The sequence below is a fragment of the Lacerta agilis genome, chromosome 7, assembly GCF_009819535.1.
Source record: "Lacerta agilis isolate rLacAgi1 chromosome 7, rLacAgi1.pri, whole genome shotgun sequence".
In the NCBI taxonomy this organism is placed as follows: Eukaryota; Metazoa; Chordata; class Lepidosauria; order Squamata; family Lacertidae; genus Lacerta; species Lacerta agilis.
The window spans coordinates 63,310,198-63,333,975 of record NC_046318.1 but is presented as its reverse complement, the minus strand read 5'-3'; the positions used below and the strand labels follow the sequence as shown (position 1 = coordinate 63,333,975).

General features: G+C 42.5%; 1 protein-coding gene across 1 annotated transcript in view; it reads right to left on the bottom strand.

The window, feature by feature from the left end:
* The window catches only part of CPQ (carboxypeptidase Q), a 130,139-nt gene that overhangs the window by 83,245 nt on the left and 23,116 nt on the right, over nucleotides 1-23,778 (bottom strand). Inside the window, exon 3 of the mRNA XM_033155621.1 lies at nucleotides 22,769-22,976. Within this exon, the coding sequence (XP_033011512.1) occupies nucleotides 22,769-22,976 (208 nt within the window). The remainder of the gene's footprint in view (nucleotides 1-22,768; nucleotides 22,977-23,778) is intronic.

Genomic DNA, 23,778 nt, shown 5'->3' with positions numbered 1-23,778 from the left:
ACGCATATAGCAAGAGGAATTTGTACTAAAATGCTAATGGATTTTCATGGTGACTGAAACCAATGTTGAAATGTGGAGAACTAAACAAAATCAGAAGAATACGAAACTGAGACAAAACGAAATGGATACACAAACACATGCTCATCCCTAGCCACCAGTTTGAATAACTGTTCCTGGGAAAATTTTCCTCCACACTTTTCAGCATGGGGGGGGGGGAGAACCACACAACATTCACTTCTTTTATCTCCCCTGTGCAAAATCATGGTTGCACTGTTATTCCACCTAAAACAGTGATTTTCAAACTCTCCATTTTCATCTTCAGTAATCCTCTTTTCCATATTGAATCCTGTCCCTAAGATTCTGCAAGCAATACAATATAAAAGACAATCCTTTCCCTTTCCCTTTCCTCTCCTCCTTTATTTAATATGGACAGTTCTGTTAACCTGAAAGCTAGAACGCTATCCGGATTCTATCCGGATATCTATGTCTTTTGGAACAGAATAGCTGCCTGCATTAAAATAAAATAAAATAAAACACATCATTTTAAATGATTCCACATTCACAGTTGCTACCAAAAAAACAAACAAACAAAAGAGTGAACAAGTTGTGTCCTCTTTACATAATTACTTCCAAGTGCCTTCAGGATTACAGCAGGTGAAGTGCAAGAGGAAAGATAATTCTTTCTGCAGGTAATACAAAGTGACAGTAGTCGAACTGCATTGACTTTAGTGGTGTCACTTGGAGATTACAGTAATGTAAATGAACATTTTAAGTCAGTAATTCCCGTGAACATTTTCTGCTACATTTTTAAAAAATGGGTGAAGAACCACTACACTTGCTTCTCTTATGCCCCCAGTGCAAAACCATGATTGTAATCATGTTAGTTGCATTCATATGCCGTGGTTTTCAAAATTTTCATTTTCCTCTTCAGGAATCCCCCTTTTCTACATCAACTTATCTGTTGTAGAATCCTTGTGCAATACAGAGACCACCTTAGGATACATCCCGATCTCAGTTCATGCAGAGCGTGGGTTGGGCCTGTCAATTACCCCATGTCAACTGATGGCACCCAACTTCCCCCTATGGCTGCGTACAGTGGTGCCCCGCTAGACGAAAATAATTCGTCCTGCGAAAATTTTCGTCTAGCGGGTTTTTCATCTAGCGAAGCGGCAATGCAAGCCGCGCTTTCGCTAGACGAAAAAAAAAGACGAAATTTTTTTGTCTTGCGAGGCAGCCCCATAGACTTTTTCGTTTTGCAGGGCTGCCTTCCGGTAGACGAATGCCTTCGTCTAGCGAGTTTTTCGTCTAGCGAGGCATTCGTCTAGCGGGGCACCACTGTATTGCAAAGGGAGATCAGTATGGTTGAGTCAGCTGCAATTTAGGATAATGGCCCTTACAAATCACTTCAGTTGTCAGGCGTAAATGGAACTTTATAACAACAACAACAACAACAACAAAGCAAATGGGCTCAAAGTTAAGATGTGGAATATGCTCTGTGGGAAGTATGCCTTTCTGTAACATAGCACAGGTTCAGGTATCTATTCCCCCCCCCCTCTGTTTTTGCATTCGCCATAATATGCATGTGGAAAGATCTGAGTTATCTGAAAGGCTCCAACACATGAATACCGTGTTTCTCCTAAAATAAGACACCGTCTTATATTTTTTTTCGCTCAACAAAACACAGTATGGCTTATTTTCAGGGGATGTCTTATTTTAACCGTGTCGCATCGGTACGCTGCATATCCACGCCTCTCCAGGCTGTTTTAATGGGAGGTACCACGTCACTATGGCTTATTTTCGGGGTATGGCTTATTTTTGGGGAACGGCTTATATTTCGCAAATGCATAGAAATCCTGCTATGGCTTATTTTATGGCCATGTCTTATTTTAGGAGAAACAGGGTAGGAGTGCCAACCATTTAACCTGGCAAATTAAAGGCGGCCATCATTGTGTGTGTGTGTGTGTGTGTGTATACGTATATCAATGAAACTAAACAAACTACTATACCACGTGAAACAACATCACCCCAAAACCAAAAGCATAGCAACACACTTTGAAACCGCCTAAGGAGTCAAGGAAATAACTCGGTAGCCTGGCCACCAAGTACCCATTGAGGACCTCTGGACCGCAGCCCTAGGACCGCAGCCTCCTCCAACCATACTGTTAAAGCTCAAGGCAGGACTGATCGAGATTTGGTGAACACTCGATTCTGACATCGCAGAATATATGGATAAATACTGTACATGTTAGGCTCTCTTATTATTATGGCTACAGCTCCAGAAATACAATATATGAGCAGCTGTAGACATGATGAATGGATAGGCCTGCATACTAAGCCCCTGCGGACATCGTCCATCCAGCAAGTTAGAGTATACTACCATGTGGATAGTAAAGTGGTTGTAGAACCCTATGTGTGCTGGGCATCTTCAGAAAGCTCTGACCAACAAGAATCCTATGACACAGTGACTCTAGAAGTCCTTGTGTAAAAGAACAAACAAAAACCATTTTAAGGCTGCTTCATACATTGGATCTGTTCAGATATAATGTTTAAACCACAGTTTAGAATTGTGTGCACAAACCATAGACTCACAAACTTATTTCTGCTCTTCAAACATGGCTGTGAGGAGGAGATTGGAAGTATCTGGTGTATTTTTTAAAAACTTCCTTCTCTTTTGCTTTTCCATTACAACCATAAGGAACTATGGTCTGTTTAAATTATGGTTACTCAACTAATCAGGATCATAAACCGTGGCTTGATTCTGGCATGTTTGAACAGGACATGGTTTGCATTAACCTTAGTTCTCCAAGATGCTATGAAATGGTTCCCCAGATTACAAGTCTACTGCTCTTAACCTCTACACCACACTGGCTCTGGAAGCACTTGCTGAGTCTCATGTACATATTTTGGGTGCAAATGCAGTGTATGCCAAACAAATGCAATGTGTGAGGGAGAAAATAAAGCATGTTTTGAAAGACAGGCATACTGCTTATACATGCACCAAGGACACATAAATTGGTTAGGTTTCCTGCCATGTGTGCGCGCATGCCATTGAGAATGCACATTTATCTCCCATAAGGTGTTACATTCAACATAAAGAAATTCTATACTGCACCAAATTACCCCCCCACACACATATGTATATATAAAATGGACCACACTTGCTGTTGTGTGTGAACATACCCAATTATTTCTATGTATAAAAAACATAAAAAACCTGACCCAATGCACAGAACAATATTCCATCTCTGGATTCCTTCCAAGACCTTGTTAGAAACTGCAGCCTATATTTATGTGCAGATTTATTGTTGCAGACATGGGGAGAAGGGGAGAAAGACACACACACACACACACACACGCACACGCAAAGGAAACTATAAAGAAACACATCTTCCAAATACAGTGTCAGTTACAATGAGAAACTCCTTGGAGCACTTTGGCATATAAAATGCGCTCAAAGAACATCAAGCAGCATATAAGAAAAGGGCATGGGGAAATTCACCAAAAAAAGCAAGAAGTTTTCTGAATGAAAATCTGTGATGCATGTGAACTGAAAGGGCACAAGCAGAATCAGCCACCCATCATAAGATGCTTCCAAAAAGCACGGCAAGATGCAAGTGTACGTTTCAAGCATTTCTGACTACCTTCACTCACAAAAGAGCTGCACTGGGATTCCTATTGTCAATTATTTAAAGGCTGGCGAGGCAGAGGAGGAGAATACCTCATGTTCCACATGTCACAACAAACCAGCTTTTCCAAGAAATTAGGTTTCTCAGATTTCAGAGGTTATTCTGCTGCCAAGAACTAAGGCAATAATAGGAACACAGGAAGCTGCTTGTTCCTATGGGTCCACCCTGCACAATGTTGTCTACTCCATGGGTGGGAACCTCAGCCCTGAGGGCCAGATGAGGCCTTCCAGGTCTTTCTCCCTGGTGCCCAAGACACTTCCCATGCTTCTTGAGGGCTTTTGCTTGACTGAAATGTTTTCATGAACTCTGATAATAATGCCTCTTGGATAATAATTCCTGGATGGAGAGAAGTACGTGGAGTTGGTGTATGTATAAAACCTCTGGTTTTTACTGTATGAAGGGAAGGCAACCATACCTGCCTTGTCCACCCACCTCTGCCTCTGACCCAACCCACCACTCAAATAGGGTCCATGAGGAAATGCAGCTTTTGAGGTCAATCCCCCACTCCGTCTTTTCTGACTAGAAATCGCTCTCCAGGGTTTTAGACAGGGGCCACAGCCCTTCTCTTTGTATCATTCCTTTGCTGACCTCACTGCCAGAAAGTAGGCCTTCAAATGGGCTCTAGATTGGTCTTCCACCAAGGTCGCTCCAGCCATGCTGCTGCTGCTTCATCTTCAGTTCAACGCCAGAACTTTGCTCAGGAGGTATCGTGACATTGAGTCAACCCTTAATTGAATTATCCATGAGGATTTCAACCTGACAGGCAGTGGAGCTGACTGAAAATCCCTCAAGGGCTATTTGTCCTCCACTACAAAATGCACACAATTAAATAATGCAACAGAATAATTTAAACCTGAGCCAGTGACTTCCAGGGTAAGGTTCAGCTTCTCCACTTTCAACATTCAGGAGTGTATTCCAGAGAAACTCCTGCAAAGTCCCCACATATCTACAATTAAGGGAGATGACTCCAACCAACTCCTCATTTTACTAAACCTGGAAAAACAAATTGAGTATTGCACCATATACCTCAAGGTTAAGTTTGGAGTGTGGATGGTTAGGTGCATGCATAGATGGGGGTTATATGAAGCACTATCTCCATTACCAATACTGAGATTACGTTTTTATATGGGACAGATCCAATAATATTTTCACAACAATCCTGTGAGATTGGAGAAGGGTGGTAGGTCAGCAGCACAGCATCTGCTTTACAAGCAGAAGGCCCCAAGGGCAACCCCTGACATCTCTAAGTAAGGCTGGGACTGTCCCCTGTCTAGAACACTGGAGAGCCACTGGTGGTCAGGGCAGACAACCCTGAGCGAAATGGACCATAATAAGATAGTGTCGGGGTTGGTTCAGCTGCAAGTTGGCATGGAGACTCAGAGACAGGCAGTAAAGGTAATTCTTTACTCAGGGAAACAAAATACAAACAGAGAAACCTATGGACAAGACTGGCTCCCGGTAAAGCAGTTAGCAAAATGGATGATCTGTGCCTCCGACTTCCCTCTACATCTCCTCCTCGGCAGGATGTTTTCCAAGCATCTTTAAACTTCATTGAGGAGGGGGCCCCTGTGTTATCTGTGCTCTTAGGTCTACTACATACAAGGCCCTCTGTGCATTTGGAGACAAGGGAGGAGGCAAGCATAATCCAGGAGGACCGGCAGGCTCCTGTGAAGTTGCTGCAGCCTCTGTTCTCTCCTCAGCTGCCTGTCCTGCATCTGCAGTGCTTTCTGTCTCTGGTTCACCTCTCTCACTCAAGTCTGTTGCTTGTTCAGCATTCAACCATTTTGCCCCACCTTCAGCCTCTGACCTGTCCTCACTGTCCCACCACCATTCCCCTGGCTCTGATCCTTCCTCCTCTGGGGATTCCCTATGGGATTCTCAGTCTGCAGCCTCCCACCACTCCTCATCATCCAGCCAGTCCCTGCCTATAATATAATTAAGTTGAGAAACAGTGACTTAACTTGCCTAAGGCTGTCCAGGAAGCTTCATGGTTCTTTTTTTTAATAGAAAATTTATTGGGTTTTACAAAACACAAAATAGGAAAAAACACAACAACAAAATTACACTACATAAAGAAAAACAAAAAAAAACACAATCAAAAAACAATACAATACAAAAAAGAAAAGAAAAGAGAAAAAAATTATCTAATTTTTTATAACCTTATTTCTAATCTTATTATAGGACTTCCCTCATTCCCTTATCTGCGTACTTAATAAATCTATTTTAGCAGTTTCTTAACCATTCTAATACACATTCATGACAATTCTTATTAATTAAAACCTTTCTTATCTCTATCTCTAATTCCCAATTTTAACACAACAATAACAACATCTTATTTAATTATATTATCTTATCTTCTAAAAATATTCGCTCTTCACTTCTTATATCCTATTATCTAACATTGTATAGCTAATGCCTATATTTCCGCTGATTTCACTCAAACGTCCAATCTTTCACGATATTTCAGATAATCCTTAAATTTCTTCCAATCTTCTTGCACCGCCTCCTCCCTCTGGTCACGAAGCTTCCCGGTCAGCTCTGCGAGTTCCATAAAGTCAATTATCTTCATTTGCCATTCCTCTACAGTCGGTAACTCCTCACCCTTCCAGTATTTAGCAATCAAAATTCTTGCAGCCGTTGTGGCATACATAAAAAACACTTTGTCTTTTCTATGTATTTCATGGTTGGAGATACCCAATAGGAAGGCTTCTGGTTTCTTAGAGAATGTGTATTTAAACACTCTTTTAAGCTCGTTATATATCTTCTCCCAGAAGTCCTTAACCTTTGGGCACGTCCACCACATGTGATAGAAGGTACCTTCTACTTTCCAGGAAGCTTCATGCTTCAAGCTGGACTCTCTGCATTTGGACCTTGCATTCTATTTCCTTTGATATTTTACATTAATCCTAGCTGGAAAGCAAACCAGTAATCACTAGCAGCCTGCCTAATCCACAGCCCATCAAAGCTAGCTTAAATACAAATTCATTGACATAAATTGGTTAGAAGTTAAGCAGGACCACTCTTATTCTGGACCCTTTTCTGAATATTTATTATTGCATAATCAGAAAACCTCTGGAGTGCTTTGCCCGTCCGTAAGCATCTATGTTCATAATAATCTGCCATTTGACTAGCACTAATAATAGAGGAATTCAAATGTGTCTATACTCTCTGACAGCTTTCAGGCAATATTTTTAAAACACACACACACACACACACACACTGCATTCATGTCTACTGCTTATTGATTCAGGACAAATATTTCAGGCTGTTTTAAAGCCACCATAATTTAATGTGATGCTTTTATGTCTGCAGCGCTACTGACAAATCCTTAGACACCCTCAAAGTTGGAATGACCAAAAAAAAAAAAAAAAAGATTGTATACTTTTGCAAAATAAACAGAAAGGGGGAAACAGTAAAGATAATGATCTTGCAGGGCCCTTCTGTGTCTTTGAAGAGTCGCTTAAAAAACCTTGCAACATGGTGTGTAGAAATAGATGGTGTGAGGGGAAATGGACGGGACAAAGGCACAACCTTGAGAGTAAAATTTAAAGTGACTACAGCTTAGATAAGAAAGGAAGGAAGGAAGGAAGGTGAGGAGACTTATAGATTCAAAGGAATCTGTTGATTATAGCCTAATTTGTGCTTTGAATCAAGAAAGCTATGCACTCTCTTATAGTTTGTACTCCCTTTTATACATTTGGCTGAACACCTGAATAGGGCTGTGACAACTATATATACCGTACATACCCGAATATAAGCCGACCCGAATATAAACCTAATTTTCCCACAAAAACCTGGGAAAGCTTATTGACTCGAGTATAAGCCGGTTTACCTTTGCCTCTGTGTAGGAGGAGGAGGAATGAGCAGCCCGAAAGCAGCCCTTTGGGCTGCTGCTTCCTCTTCCTCTTCCTCCTTTGCCAAGTTTGCATTTATGCGAGCAGTTCAGGAATGGAACAAGCTGCGTGGGGAGAGTAAAGAACCGCTGTTCTTGTACGCTTCTTAAGGAATGGTTGACTGGGGAGAGCGGGTGGCGGCACGAGCAGAGAGAAAGGGCTTCTTTCTCGCCGCCCCCCACTCAAGTATAAGCCGAAGGCAGCTTTTTCAGCACAAAAAAATATGCTGAAAAACTAGGCTTATACTCAAGTATATACTATATATATATATATATATATAATATCTCACACCTGAGCTGAGGAATGGAACCCAGCATTCCAGACCAGCTTTGCAGCTAATCTTTGCAATATGCATCAAGATGTATCACAGGATTTCCACCACAGGCTGCCTATCAAGAAAATTGCAGGAGGTCTGATCGTGCAGTCCCCACGAATGAGCTGTAAAGATCAGCCTAACAAACGGGAACAAGGAGAGAAGAGAAAAGAGAGGAGAGACTATGAATCAAGCTTCTTTCTCACTTCCCAGGACCACGAAAACGCTCACTACATCATGCCTCTGAAGCAGAAAGCAAATTGAAAGAGCCAGAATGCTGACCTAACCAACATATATACTATTCCAGGACTGGAGAGGTAGAAAGGACCCAATCACTGAGATATGGGTGGCTACAAAGCAAAAGCAGAAGCAAAAGCCTTATGATAAGTAGTCCAGGAGATAACTAATGGCCTTGAAATGGGAGATATGGGTTCCAGTCCCATCTCTTCCATGATGTAGCCATGGGGCTACTCCTCATGTTTCAGCTTCAATTCCTCCACCACAAAATGTAAATAATAGTGACCTAGCTGACTTAGCTGACAGTGCTCTTGTGAGGCCAAATATAATTTGGAATGTTAAAGCTACTTGCATAACAAAAATTATCCATGAATTTTGGAAAGCAACAGCAGGACTTATAGCATGCGTGGTGCCCTGCAATTAATCAATCACTGAGCTGTCTTAATTAAAGGAAATGTTTGTAATTGTTGTCAGTTCCACACTTAAAACAAAACACTATGTGTATTTACAGAGAAGTAGGGATGCCCCTCCCTTGCAAAATTCAATTCAGTTTGCATTGAAAGGTAAATCTACCTTACTCACACTTTCTGAAAATATATGCAAACCAAAACACATTTGTCCTTCAAAATTTGCATCCTTTGGAAAATGCACATACCAGTGTAAAATGTACATATAATTACATACTTTAATGAAAATGATGTAAAAAAATGCATTATGTTATGGGAAACTGTGTTGTCAAAACGCTTATGTTAGGCAAGATTACATACACAAATGTATATATTAGGACAAATTTGCACCAAAATGCTGGTGAATTTTCACGAGGACCTTTTATATTTAAAAAATTGCAAACAGATGTGGAAATGTGGAGCACTGAAGTTAATATTGGAAAAATGAAAGAAACCAAAATTGACTTATTCACCCATTCCCACTCAGAAGTGGGACCCATTGTGTTCAATGGGGTGTTCTGTCAGGTAGGTGTGCACAGAACTGCAGTTTTAATTATATATTAGCTATAATGTCTGACTCAGGGGATATTAAGATGGTAAAGCTCAGTTTTCTCAAAGTTTCGATTCTAAAGTTGTTCCCTTCCATGAAAACTGGATGCATTAAGACCAGTAGTTATGGGGCACGTGAACTGCCAAAAATCCTGACCACAGGATTCTTTATAATCCTGTTAAAGCAAGAGGAAAGGATTGTTGCTGCACAGTTACAAGATCTGAGCTATTTTTATATTTACAAGACATCCTGGGAAAATACATTCTTTATTTGTACTGCAAATCCTATAATGGAATCTTTGGGGAAGGGATAGTCTTTCTTAAAATGCTACACATTTGGCTGCTAGAATTCTCACTCTGATCTTCCATGATTAGGCAGATAAAGCACAAGGAAAAGCTAGCACCTTCCATATTTGGGTGGCCAAGTCCCCCCCCCCCATTTTCCAACATAAAGTGACATTCAAGGGTTGCTCAGTTTGAACAGCTGCTGTTGCAACTAACCACTGCCGATTTTTTTTTTTTGCAGTGATAGTTAAATGCACAAACGTCCACTGATCTTGTTTAACTAGGTAAGCATAATGCTTCATGATTGAATATATTTCATGACATGAATCCATTGTGACCTAGGCCCATCAAAGACTGTGTAGAAGATTGTGCCAACAACAACAACCAGGGTCGTCTTAAGGATATCTGGCGCCGTGGTTCAAAGATCCCTCCCCCCTCCTGGTTTCACCTTTTTACAGCACTGCCGGCAGCTTTGCAGGGCTGGAGGGCAGCTCCTCCGGTGGGGAAGAGGCGGAGGCTCCAGGCGTAGTGCTGCTTCAGTGCTGCAGGCGAGGGCGCCGCGCCCAGCCTCCGCTTCTTCCCTGGCATTCGTGCTGAGGTGGCCACAGCAGGCGGAGGCTCCGGGCGCGGCGCTGCTTCGGCGCAGTGGGCGAGGGCAGTGAGCTGATGCCGGGAGGCACTGCATCCAGCCTCCACCTCTTCCCAGGCGCCCTCCAGAACTTAGCGCGAACTTGGAGCCCTGGCACCCCGCACCACTTGCCTCTATGGGCAAGACGCCCCTGACAACAACAACAACAAGCCACATATACACTATCCTTTTGCACAAGCAAGCTACTCTAAGACAGCAATCCAAATGCACACTTACCTAGACGTAAAACTCATTAAACTCAACAAAAGCTGCTTCTGAGTAAAGGTAAAGGGACCCCTGACCATCAGGTCCAGTCGTGTCCAACTCTGGGGTTGCGGCGCTCATCTCGCTCTATAGGCCAAGGGAGCTGGCGAACCGCCGACCTTCTGATCAGCAAGCCTTAGGCTCTGTGGTTTAACCCACAGCGCCACCTGGGCCCCTGCTTCTGAGTAGACACATATAAGAGTGAACTGTGGATTAACTGAAATTGGAGAGCAGCAGCGCCTGGAATATTTTAATGTATAATAACTTGGACCGATTCGACATTTCCATCACAAATGTCTAGTCTAAGGATTTTTGTACTCATAAAAATAAAAGAAGCTTGTCTTATATAAAGTTAACACATTCTCCACCCCAACCATTCCAGTATGTTCTACTGTTTCAAGTTTGTTTCACTTCTTGCCTCAGAACCATAGAGTTGGAGGAGGCCTTGTAGCCAATCTAGTCCTGTCCCCAGCTTAATGGAAGGGGGAAATTCAGAGCTCAACCTTCCTCAATAGATGGCTGTCGAGTCTCTGCTTGAAGAACTCCAGTGATGGAGAACGACCAAATCTGCCTATTCCAGCAGGCATTTGGCTCTGCATAGGTTAGTAATTGTAGTCTCCTTAGTTTTTAATTACTGCTTTAAAATTCTACTCCTTTTAAAAATAAAATATTTTTATGTCTTTGGATATTTGCCAAATTCCAATGTCATGGAGGGGAGAAAGCACTAGGAGATGTACTGAAATGTTCTCCAAGGTAAGTGGAGTTAGGATTTCAGCATTAATCTGCCTTTTTCTGAATTTAAGAAACTAATGTAATGCAATGCTCATTATTATAATTTTCATGTGTAAAGAAGTGATCTTTCTTGTTACTTGTTTCTTGTTATCTGTGCTTCCCCATTAATTAGGTGAGGAGAACCACGTGGATTTGACTGCTCATTTCTGACCACCCTAAACCTTCATTTTAAAAGTACAATTAAATTTTCATTTCATTGTGAAATCAGGGTTGCAGGAATGGTTGTGATCCTAATCCCACTTACCTGTGAGTAAGCCCCAATTAAGTCAATGGGGCTCACTTCTGAAAAGACATGGTAAGGTTTACAGTCATAGGTGTTATTGTGATGGGCAATTAGTCACTTCATTGACTCTGTCTGTACAAGGCTCTTTTGCTGCAAAAGACTAACATGGCTACCCCTCTGGAAATTTGTTAACTTTGACAGGGACAAATTAATGGATGAGGGGGCTATTGACAGCTACTAGCTATGCTGGCTAAGCTCTTCCTCTGCAGTTGGAGGCAGTAATGCTTCGGAATGCCAGTAGCTTGAAACCACATAGGGGAGCATGTTCCTGTGCTCAAATCCGGCTTGTGGGTTTGCCACAGGCATCTGGCTGGCCTCTGTGAGAACAGGATGCTAGATTAGATAGGCCACTGGCCTAATCCAGCAGGCTCTTCTTATGTTTTTAGGATTACAGTGGTACCTTGGGTTACAGACGCTTCAGGTTACAGACACTTCAGGTTACAGACTCCGCTAACCCAGAAATAGTACCTCGGGTTAAGAACTTTGCTTCAAGATGAGAACAGTAATCGGGCAGTGGCGGCACGGCGGCAGTGGGAGTCCCCATTGGCTAAATTGGTGCTTCAGGTTAAGAACGATTTCAGATTAAGAACAGACCTCTGGAACGAATTAAGTACGTAACCAGAGGTACCACTGTACACAGGAACTGCATTTAAGCCTCCTGAAATCAATAAGGTTAAGAACATTTAACTGCATGTTATATCACATCCTAGGAGTTCAGGACTCTTTGCTTGCAACCATAGCTTGATTCAGTACAGCTAAGAAGTGGACAAAACCTAACAGGGCGGAACTGGTTCTAGTTCTTCCTTTTATAATCCTAGGGAAATGTGGCGCCTCTTCTGAAGCATCATCTGGGAATGCATATGTGGGTTGAAACATCCTCAGTGGCAAAGGACCACATTATTACCACTAAATTAACGAAACATCTGAACAGGAGTTGTTGGAGCACCACAAGGTTCTTTACTGCTTATTTCCCACAGGGAAAATATGATATCTAAAAGCAGCCACTCTCATCATGGTAATTAAGATGTGTGTCCCCCACCCCAAAGAACCATAATTATTGCTTTAATTATAACACACACACACTCCCGCAGAAACAAAATACAGTGTTTCTGGTTATTTCCATAAAATCGCACACAAATGCAAATATAGTTTGTGACAATGCCACCTAATTTAAATCTCAGCTCCTTTCAATCAGACCGGCTGCCCGTTCTCAGCAACCCTTGCTGATTTTAAGGCTGCAGTGAGAGTTTTGAAAGCACTGTCATCTGTGGAGGCAAGAGCATATACAGTAGTACCTCGTGTTACGTAACCCTCTGGTTACGTAAACTTCAAGATGCGAACTCGACAAACCCGGAAGCATTTTTCCGGGTTTCGCCGTACGCGCATGCACAGAACAGACACCTCCGGTAGCATAAACCTCAGGATTCCGACCGGAGCCCCGGAACAGACCCTGTCTGCAACCGGAGGTACCACTGTATTCTGTTTCTACAGGATCAAGTCTCCAGCACTATCAGTACAGCTTCAAAACAAAGCAAAACACCATGCTGAAAATAACAATCTTCAGTTGTACCAAATTTAAACACATCCTTGTTCCTGCACTTGCTATGCACATGAGTTAGTCTGGTTTGATAGACTACTAAAAAAAAATACACCAAAGCAGGGGGTGGGGGTGGGGAGACCCAGCCAGATGGGCGGGGTACAAATAATAAATTATTATTATTATTATTATTATTATTATTATTATTATTATTATTATTATATTCAGGTTGAGCTCATGCCAAATCCGACAAAAGCTTCTCCCTCCCTCCCACTGAATAACCGGTTGGGTTGGGGAATTGTTTAGGGGGGTTGTGGAGGGGAGGGCTTCTGCTGCTGCTATTCTTGTCCTAATTGTTTAAAATGTTTGAAATTATTTTAACTGCTTTTTAACTTGTGTAGGGTTCTCATACGTCTGGAATTTCCCAGACACATCCGGAATACAGTGGTACCTCTAGTTAAGAACTTAATTTGTTCCGGAGGTCAGTTCTTAACCTGAAACTGTTCTTAACTAGAAGCGTGTTTTCGCTAATGGGGACTCTTGCTGCCGCTGTGCCGCCAGCACATGATTTCCATTCTCATCGAGTTCTCAACTCAAGGTAACTCTTCCAGGTTAGCTGTATGGGCCTATGGCCGTAAATAAAATTCTATTCTATTCTATTCTTCCAGGTTAGCGGCGTTTGTAACCTGAGGCATTTGTAACTCGAGGTACCACTGTACTACAGGTGAAAACATTCCTCTATAACCAAACCTTTGGCTGGTTAACATTCTATGGCCTTTTAAATTTGTTTGTGGGAGGGGGTTATTGGTTTGTTTTTGTTTTATTGTGTATTTTGTGTTCTCATTTTGTATTTTTATATTGTAATCTGTCCTGGGATCTTTGGATGAACAAATTAAACAAATAAATATAATGCACATATTGAATTATCTTCCCTGTCCATTTATGGGTGTTTCCTATCCATTAATGACAACCAGGATCTAGAATTTCCATGTTTTTGTTATTCAACAGAGCTTCTGCCAAACACAAATTCCAAAAGAGGATTCTTTCCCCCTCAGAATAAATGAGAATTGTAAAGGATAAGCAAGTACGCTCCCATTTCCTTTGTCACAAAGAACCTGCTAAATCAATCACCGACAAGGAAAAGAACTTCATGTTCTAGGATCTTAGCAGCATTACGATTCACATCACTTTCAAGATTTCCCCCAGATGCTTTGAACTACAATTCCCATCAGCCTCAGCCAGCGTGTAGTACAAAACACATGGAGTCACTAGGCTGGGAAAAGCAGCTCTACTCATTAGAAAAACTTGGCTCAGAATAAAAGGAGATTTATCATAATGTTTGATGGGATTTAAAGCTTAAAATTGAGTATTCTATACTATGGCACAAGGAGTTGTATCCAATGTTAGTGTTTGTTAATTTCAGAGCAGAACCCCTGAAATTAACAAACATGAGCAACTTAATTCTGCTAATTTAAAGGGTCTACTCTGAATAATACTTAGATGGATATAACCCAGTAATTGCACTTCCCAACAGGGTGGCTACTTCCGCCTCACCAAAAAACAGGAAATGTATCACTATAAAAGACAGCAGAACTTCTTCAGCTTATGCCACCTCCTCTTCCCAGTCTTCTCCTTTTCACTCTGACCACTCATCATTGTCCCGCCACCAATCCCCGGGCTCTGAGCCTCCTTCTTCTGAGGGTTCCCCAGCTGGTTCCTTCCACTATTTCTCTGCATCCAACCAATCCACGACAGTTCTCCATGTGTCTCAGTCTGCCACTCCACTCTTGACCCCAGTGAAACCCCAGGACTTATGACAGCTTCCCACTTTGCTCACAGTGCCCCCAAAGTATTGTTGTGCCTAAATAAGACACAGCTGCTGGCTTAGCATATACATATTTCCTCTTTGGCAGCACAAAACACACACAGAGGCCTGTGCCCCACACAGAGCTGAGTGCCTGAACAGAGCAACTTCTCAGGGCGGTCATCGCCACAGCAAACATTCTGATAATGTTCCTGTTATGTACTGAGGTGAATCCTAGAACAATAGGATCCAGAATGCAGCAGCCTGATTGGTCCGCAGGAGCCACCCAATCCAGCTCCAGCTGGAAGTGAATCAGCGACCTGATTGGCCTGCAAGAGCAGCCAATCAGGCTCCTGGAGGATGTGAATCCGCAACCTGATTGGCCTACAGGAGTAGCCCGGAATTAGCCAATCACGTGGGGCCCATTATGTAAATAATGTATATATAGCAGACATTCTGGGGAAAGACTCATTCCTTGCTACTATGAGCTGAATAAAGAGCATGAAATTCACACTTGACTCTGAGTATATTTCAGTTCCTCTGCCAGATTCCTGAAACGTGAGACAAATCACCCCAAAGTGGATGCTGTTTCATATTATTACAACCATATATGCAGCTGTGCATTATACTCAGACATGCATAATGCACCCTTTACAGCACATAAATGTTATTGATGCAGTTGTAAAATGTTAAGGGAATTCCATTATGAGGGCAGCAAATTGAATTGCTTAAGGAAATACAAATCAGCTCATGACACAGCAATGGCAGTTTAGAACCCATACTGCTCACCACTCGGGGCAAAGGAGCTGTACTGAAATAGTACGATTGTGCAGAAACTTTCTGTGAATGTGTAACAACTAACAGCAAAGTGCAGGATCACAGCCACAATGTGGCCACCCACATTTGTGTGTCATCTTCAGTGCTAGGAGAATGGAAAAGAGAAATCGCATAGAAAATTCATGACTTCTTGTGCCCTTCTGGATCCAGCCTTGAAGGCCACCATAGCCTTGCACTCCATTGGGAAGAGTAGAATTCCCCAAGGATGAGAGCGGCAGAAAAGAGAACAATTGGGCTCCCAGAGGGAGTGGAAGGAGTTTATAGATGGCCAAGAAATAGGGTGGAAGGTGGGGCAGGAGCATGTGGCCAGGACTGGGTGACCATCACCTGGGGCACATCACCAGGAGGTCATTGCCTTTTGATGTGGAGCTGCTTAGTTGGGAGAAGTTCTGTAAATAGAATGAAGGAAGTGATGTCATGTACATTTTTTTGTAAACTGCTTTGAGGTTTCCTACAATCAAGCGATATATAAATGTTATTAAATGATGATGATGATGATCCAGAAATAAGCCTCACTGGCTTATAGGTCTTACTGCTAGATCAGTGTGTATGCATTGGAGTGCAGCTCTAGTTACTTTGGACCATGCAAGGGTACGTACGTAAGATCTCAGGCCACACCGGAAACTTGACTGCTCTTTCCTTCATTTTTGCCACACACATCTGCCACTACACTAGAACCTGGATCTAAACTTTCCATTGGATTTTCAATGCTGACCAAGCTGAGGTCTTCTTAGCTTTAACAATGTTATAGCTCAGACCATTCCCTGAGGTAATTTGAGGGGCACTGGCATAACATTCCTACTGCGCTTCTTATGGTTTTGAGAGGCTTCCAACGAAGACGCAGCAGGTCGGCTACAGCAACTTCAACTTGGCACTGAATCTGCAGTCCCTTAGCAGTGCAGACATGCCCACACGTCTTCACCATATGAAGACGTGTGGTTAACTTCTCTGCTGTATTCCTACAGCCCTCTGATATCTGGCAAGTGAAAACTCTTACTGCAAATTGAAAACCTACTGGGAAGCGACTAGCTGTTAGAAATCCTGATGAAGGTTTGACTTCTGCTTACTGCTGCCCTGGAAAATGCATTATTTGCAGAAGAAATAAAGGAAGGAAGGAATAAAAATAAACTTCAGAACAGAACAGGGTGGGCAGCAAGGTCTACTACCTCTGGCTCAACTTTTACAGATCTATTTGCTTCAACCAGAAGGCCAAATAACAGAGGACACAACACCACAATACTGGCATTTCCTTCTGAATTGTAAGATCTGGGCCACACACATTGAAATTTGTTTTTGTCACTTCTGATGCAAACTGACCTTGTCCACACACCTACCAGACGAACATGCGAATCGGAATGCAATGATCCTTCGGAGTTCACCCTTCGCTGAATTTTGCAAGATTGTTCAAATAATGTACCAAAAAATGTGTTAAAGGTGCGTATTTTAGGATAAAATGCATCTAGAAATGTGTGCATGGAGATAAAATATTTAAATACATATTCAAATATGTAGCTATCAGTTTTCATGTGCATTAAAAAAACACACCACCTGATTAATGCAGAAATAGGTCAATACAGAATTACAAAAGAGATGGTACCTAAAAGTAGACAGATCCATGAATCAGGTTTTCAGTTTATTAGGTCTTCCAATAAAGACTCTGTTCACGTAGATTAATTGCCCGCTATTTTTTTCCAGGAACATTCAGCTATTCTCTGTATTATACCCTGCTGCCTCATCTTGTTCTGACAAGGGTTGCAACACATGCATACAAACTTCCACAGGTGTAATGTATTTTCTGCTGACAAGTGATAGTTTTGTAGATTACACACAAGTATAGAGGATGTGCACACTTGCAGAAGGAGGGGCAAGGTAGACTGGGATCTCTTAGCCTAGCAGATCTCTGGCTCATTTGAAGCGGATCAGCAAGAGCAAAACACTTTCCCCCACCTAAATTAGGCTTCCAAAATAAAGAAAACAAATTGGGGCGGCGGGGCGGCGTTTGCATGAAAAAGCTGAAATCTCAGTTCAGTTTGGCACTGAAATCAGATAACTTTCATATTTTACTTGTTTTTAATTCTGAATTATAAAATTGTTGTTACCCGCCCTGAGACCTGCTGGTGAAGGATACAAAACAAATTTAATAATACTAATAATGATGGTGATGATAGGCTAGGAATGTGCTCAGAACCACCCTGCTCTTTAATTCCGACTGCATGTCTTTTGCATCTGGCTCAGTTGGGTGGATCTTGGGGTTCTGCTAAAGAAAGAACAAGAAGTAGATCCAACTCCAACCCTAAAGTCTGCCCACCTCTAAGCTGAAGATCAATGTGCATATTAGGGTCCCGTGAAGCATTGGGGTGCATGTTTTCAAATTTTGCTTTTAAAAAAAACAGAAACCTACCACTTCAACATTCTTTCCACTTTTACTGTGTTTTTGTGAGCGTTTACAACATTACCCAGTCTTTCAGCAATCCAAAGCATACATGTGGTGGTAGAAAGGTTGGCAATAAATGGGACAAGGCTTTTTCTGCTGAGCTAATCACATGGAATGGTGCCTTTTTGGGGGTTATATAAGTTTATAAAGGGAATGATGTCATCTGAGCAGTGGCAGAAATACTGCTAAAGGGCTATTTATCATTTTCAAATTATATATATGGTTGAAAATGTACATGCAATTTAACTTTGAAGGGGAATTTAAAAGACTGTCATAAACCCTCTACTGGGGAAGGGGGGGGGCTTCAGAAAATACAACCCCTGACCTCCTCCTGTCCCCAAGAGGACTGCTGGAAAGCCTTCTGTCTGAGCCCATAAACTGGTGCAGCACATGAGTACACTATTCATCTAACCTCTGGCTAGTTGTGTTCTTCTATCCACCTCATCTTGCATTATTATTATTATTATTATTATTATTATTATTATTAGGCATATTTAGTGCTCTGGATTGCCTTTGTATTGGAAGGGGGGCAATCTTGCAGCAGGAGTGTGAAGGGAACAATCTTGCACACAGCCTGAGATGGTCCTGAGCTGTTCTGGCTTTCATGCTGTGGAGACTGCAGAGACTCCCTGCTCAAGATCTTTGCAAACCACCCTGCTGCTCATTTCCCCTTTCTCCACCACTGCGTCCTTCTAGACAAGCCTCTCTCAACCTTGGGTCCCCAGAGGTTATTGAACTACAAGTCCCACCATCCCTGACTACTGGGCCGTGCTAGCTAGGAATGATGGGAGCTGTAGTCCAACAACATCTGGGGACCTAAGGCTGAGAAAGGCTATTCCAGACTGTTGCTGTTTTGGGGCGGAATTCAATTGCGCACTGGTAGATGCAGGTTGTGCAATTAAATGGTGCTCTTTTGCCACATACCCATTTCTCATACACATTGTAATTTCTGTGATAAGGAAAGAGATGAGAAAAGACACTGGCAGTGTGGGGGAACATGGGCTTGATGCAACATCTTTTTAAAATATATCTATCTGAATTTTTATTGCAAATTTTCAACATAGAATACAATAAAAACCAAACTCGATGCAACATCAAACCCACTCACAAACAAGTGTCAAAAGAACACTAAGCCTGACTCATTTGCATAGCTGCCAAACACATGGCCTGTGCGCATGTTGATGGGGTGGGTGGGGCTGCCCAGGATGATGCCCTCATGCATGCTTTCAGAGTGTGAGAAGGATCATGTGAACCTCCTTCGTGGCACCATACCCAAGACCACCTCCATCAGCTCAGTCAAGGAGGAGCTAATGCATTCACTTGGTTGGACTTAACCACCTAGTGGCACGGAGGAATTATTGCCTTCAATTACTGTATAGCTACCTCTCATCTTATGCTGGATGGGTTTTTTTTTTTTTTTTTAGCTACATGTTGGGGACCAGCACGCTGTTTTTTGGAACGATGCTCACTTCACAATGTCTGAAATCATAGCCTTCCTGGTTCCACTCCTAGGGCGTGCAAATAGCAACAGTTGCAGCCCGTGTTTGACAAATCCTCTAACTTTTTAATGCAAAGAAACAGAGGTCCAGCTCATCAGGTAAAGGTTAAGGAACAGTTGTGTGGCTAGGGTTTTTGACACTGTTGCTGAGAGTATATAAAAGAGAAGGGGAGAGGAACTTCTTTAGCATTCATTCCTCTTTAGGATTTACTTTCCAACTTCTATTTCAGTGTCGTCTGTGAAAAACAAAACTTGTCCGGAAGCCGCCCCTTCAGAAACACCACTCCCTAATCCCAGTTGTACGAAGGCTGGCTCCAGTTATTCAAAATGAGGAAACTGAAACTGTATACATGCTCAGGGTGTCTCCTAAGGTACATGGCTGAGCTCCGGCATTGAAAACAAGCGACAGAGTGGAGCCCTTGCTGAGACTAAGCCCTGTGCTACTCTTGCACTTTGCAGAGGCAGGGTTGCAACAGAAAGCAATGCCAGATTCAGCCACTGCGACTCACTTTGTGCTACAGCCTGCAAACCTGAAGGGGGGAAAAGAAAGCAGCTGTTTCTTTTTTTTTACGAGAAAAGTAATCTAACCTGAAATTCAGAAGCACAATAATAGCAGATTTGGCCTTCTAAATCTTTGGCAAGAAATCCTAAGTGGGTGGCATATCTATTAACAGCTCTTAAACCATACATCTTGAATAGGGAACAGGGGTCCCTGAAACACCAGCCTCAGCAGATCTGAGAGCCAGGTGGGTATTGAGGGAATAAAGCAGGTCTATATTTATTAGATGATGTCATGTCATGCATTGTAATATATATTTTCTTTGCATATTAAATTCACATTTGGAAAACCTATTAGCTCTGATCTTACGGTAAAGGAGTTACAATGCAGTTAGCAGCAACAAGTAATGAAGTTATCTTATTAAAATTCTCCATCTTAAAAGCATTGTTTTCTTTTAAAAGGGAGAATTAATACTTCAGCCATATTTTTAAAAGCGGGGGGCGGGGGGCGGTTGAAACCTTTACTTTTGTTAACAGAAACTCTGCTGAAAATGAGAGTAACTAATGGCCACATCACTTTCGAGAAAGAATTATTCTGTGGGCATTTTGCTGTCTGATGTGCAGGACAAGATGGTAGCCTGAATTTCACATATAAAAGTCTTCCTTCATCACTGGTAATAGGACAGCATCCTTCCCTGCCCTCCAATGCTTTTTTTTTTTTTTAAACAGAATTTATTAACATTTTCATAATATAACATAAACCCAACCCCACACCTACAAATACAAAAACAACTACAAATACACATAAAGTCAGGATTCTTCTTCTTAATTGTAACCTTACAAAAAAAAAATCCTAGTTCTGAATCTTGACGCTTGACTTCCCCCGCCTTTTCACCTTCGGTTTTAATTCAATATACTATTTCCTTAACAACTTTTCTCTGTAAAAAACTTAACTTTACTTAAAAAAAAGAAAACATACTTATCTCCATCTTTGCATTATACCTTAAATCGTAACCAAATATTCTTATAGCTAAACTTATTTCTTCTGTCCTTTATCATGCTGCTTTTAACTTAAAATTCAATATCTCCTTACTTATTTAAAATAAACTTATCATTAACAGACTTCACACTCCGACTTCGGATACCATGGCAGACCATTTAGATTATACATTTAGTTCTTCAACCCACTCCTCCTCTGTCCATTGACTTTTCCTGTCTTTCTCCAGCGCCAAATCTCCCATTGTCTTTCTCCAAGTGTCCACAGATCCAGGCTGCATCCACAGCAAACCCCGCATCAAGCCTCAAGGCGTTCCTCATCTGCATTCTGGGCTCCTCCGTTTCTTTTGCTTCTTCTTCTTGTAAAAATTCTAATTCCATGTCCCTCGCCCCCGAGCTGCCACCTCGGGGTCTGGATATTGTAAGTTTTCCCATTTCCAGTTGCTTTCCCCGGTTTTGCCCAGCCATCTCAGACCATCTTTCAAACGCCTCTCCCAGCTCTTTGCCAAGGCATGATTCCATTGTATAGAACTTTTGAAAAGCCTCCTCTGTGGAAAGTAGATCTTTTTTATGAATAATTCCACTCAAGACTTGTAGTTTCCGATCAAGCAGTTCCATCTGTAAAATAGTGAGCTTTTCCTCATCCTTTAAATATGAGTTCGATGCCAGTGTGAGCGCGAAGTCCAGCATTTTGAGAGAGAGGGTGAGTGTCAGATTTCAGTTCCTGTCTCTTCCTTCCTTTGTTTCACATTTTTCCTACGACACTCCGAGTCGCCGCCATTTCTCCGAGGTAGGAGTATAAAGATCCAAACTTCAAACGGAGATATTTTTCCCCCAGTTAACCCCCGAAAGGAGGTCTCAACAGACTCAGTTTTCAAATTCCAAATACTTTCTAATGATTGTTGTGGCAGCAGTCACTTAAAGAGTTAATTTCTTTCACCAGCCGAAGGGAGGGAGGCGGGCTGCCTTTCTTCTTTTCCCCAGAGCATTCCAGGAATACAAAGAGTCAATCAATTACTCACAGCCTCCGGGTTCTTATCAGCTCCTTAATGACAGGTAGAACTTAGACGCTCATCACAGGCTTTGCCGCCGCAATTTCATCCCGGTTGGGGCTTCTCCCCAAAGCCCGGCTCCGTAGTCCCTTCACCCCCACTCCCCCTTTACAGGGGGTGCGGGGGAAGGGTTCGGAGCCACAACGGGCACAGCCGGGGAGCCCAGGGCACGGGACGCTCTTCCCGCACCCCAACCGGAGCCCTGCTATGCGGCTGCAGGGCTCCTGACCCCCGGGATGAACTGGGTGCTTCGCAGCCGAAGCGACCCACGACCACCCATAATGGCGTCGCAAGCGGAAGTCTGCCCTCCAATGCTTTGCCACCACTTTTTGCCTAATGGTACGACTGGCCCTGTCTATAAGGAATACAGAAATGTGGAGACGTAGAAAGAGTTTGCCTCTGTGAGCGAGCCTGGTGCTGGTAGTTTTAGGCACATTTTCACCCAATGACAGAGCTGCTAATGATGGCGCCTGCACCATCTTGTGGTCATCTCTTTTATACCATGCCCCCAACAAAGCCATTTTGGTTACGGCATGCCCCTACAACAGCCATTTCGTGACTGGCTCCCACAGGTCTTCCCCAAATTTTCTAACGTGCCCAGCGGCTCAAAAAGGTTGGCAATCCCCACTTTAAATGTTGACACTGGACCTCTGTGTGTTTACGGCGAATTTGAAAGCATGAGATAGGGTAATCTCAGTGGCGTGCTTAATTTGTTCCCCAACAAAGTGTCACCCACCTGCTCGGGGTATGTGCTCCCAACGATCTCTGCAACCGTGTTAAAGGAATCAGCATCGGGGTAGGTTTTGGCTCCCATCTTCAGGGTCACAACAATCTTGGTGCCTCGGGAAGACATCCGGCTCATCATTTCAGCATCTTCCACTGAAATGCAGGCAGTGGGAATCTTGGGTACATTAGGTTGGTATTCTTGCATCCCAGTGTGTGGGCTATATGGAAAGTACAAAAAATAAACATGTTATACAGTACATAATGACACTATCCAACCAATAGTGCTCCGAAATCTGTCCAGCTCTGTCCACCCACCCTGGTGGATTTTTCGAGATCACTATCAACCTTGTTATTTTTAACAGCTCCTGAGAAAAACATCCTTTCAGCTACCAAGACAACATAGTCCAGTACTTAAAGACAGGACTTAGGGGTGTTATTTGAAGAAGTTTTTCATTATATATATGCTATATAAAACTTTGATAGTTAAGAACTAGCTGTTCTTGATACATTTATATACTTATGGACACACCTGAGGTAAAGCACAAGATTGTGCCCCCCTCTCTATTCCAGGTTCAAGAGCTGACTGGACTGGCTGTTGAATCTTATGCCCTTTTAAAATGTGGGGTTTTTGGGGGGGTTAGGTTTGGTTTTTATTGTGTATTTTGTGGTTTTATGTTTTGATTTTATTCTGTGAACTGCCCAGAAACCTCCAAATATAGGGCAGTATATAAATTCAAAAAAATAATTAAAATAAAATACTTCAACACTTGTGACAAGGCATCACCCTCCACTATACCTATGGCAGCAGGCTAGCTTAAGAGAGAGTAGGCCAAGGCATGGGGCATATGTACATCTTGCTGCTGCCTGAGGCAGCTGCCTCATTCTGCCTAATGCAAGGAACAGCCCTGTCTTCACACTAAGAATTCACAGGCCCTAACAGTGTGATCCTACACTTGTCGATTCAGAAGATAAGCCCCACTGAGTTCAAAAGGGCTTGAGTCACATTCACACCATACATTT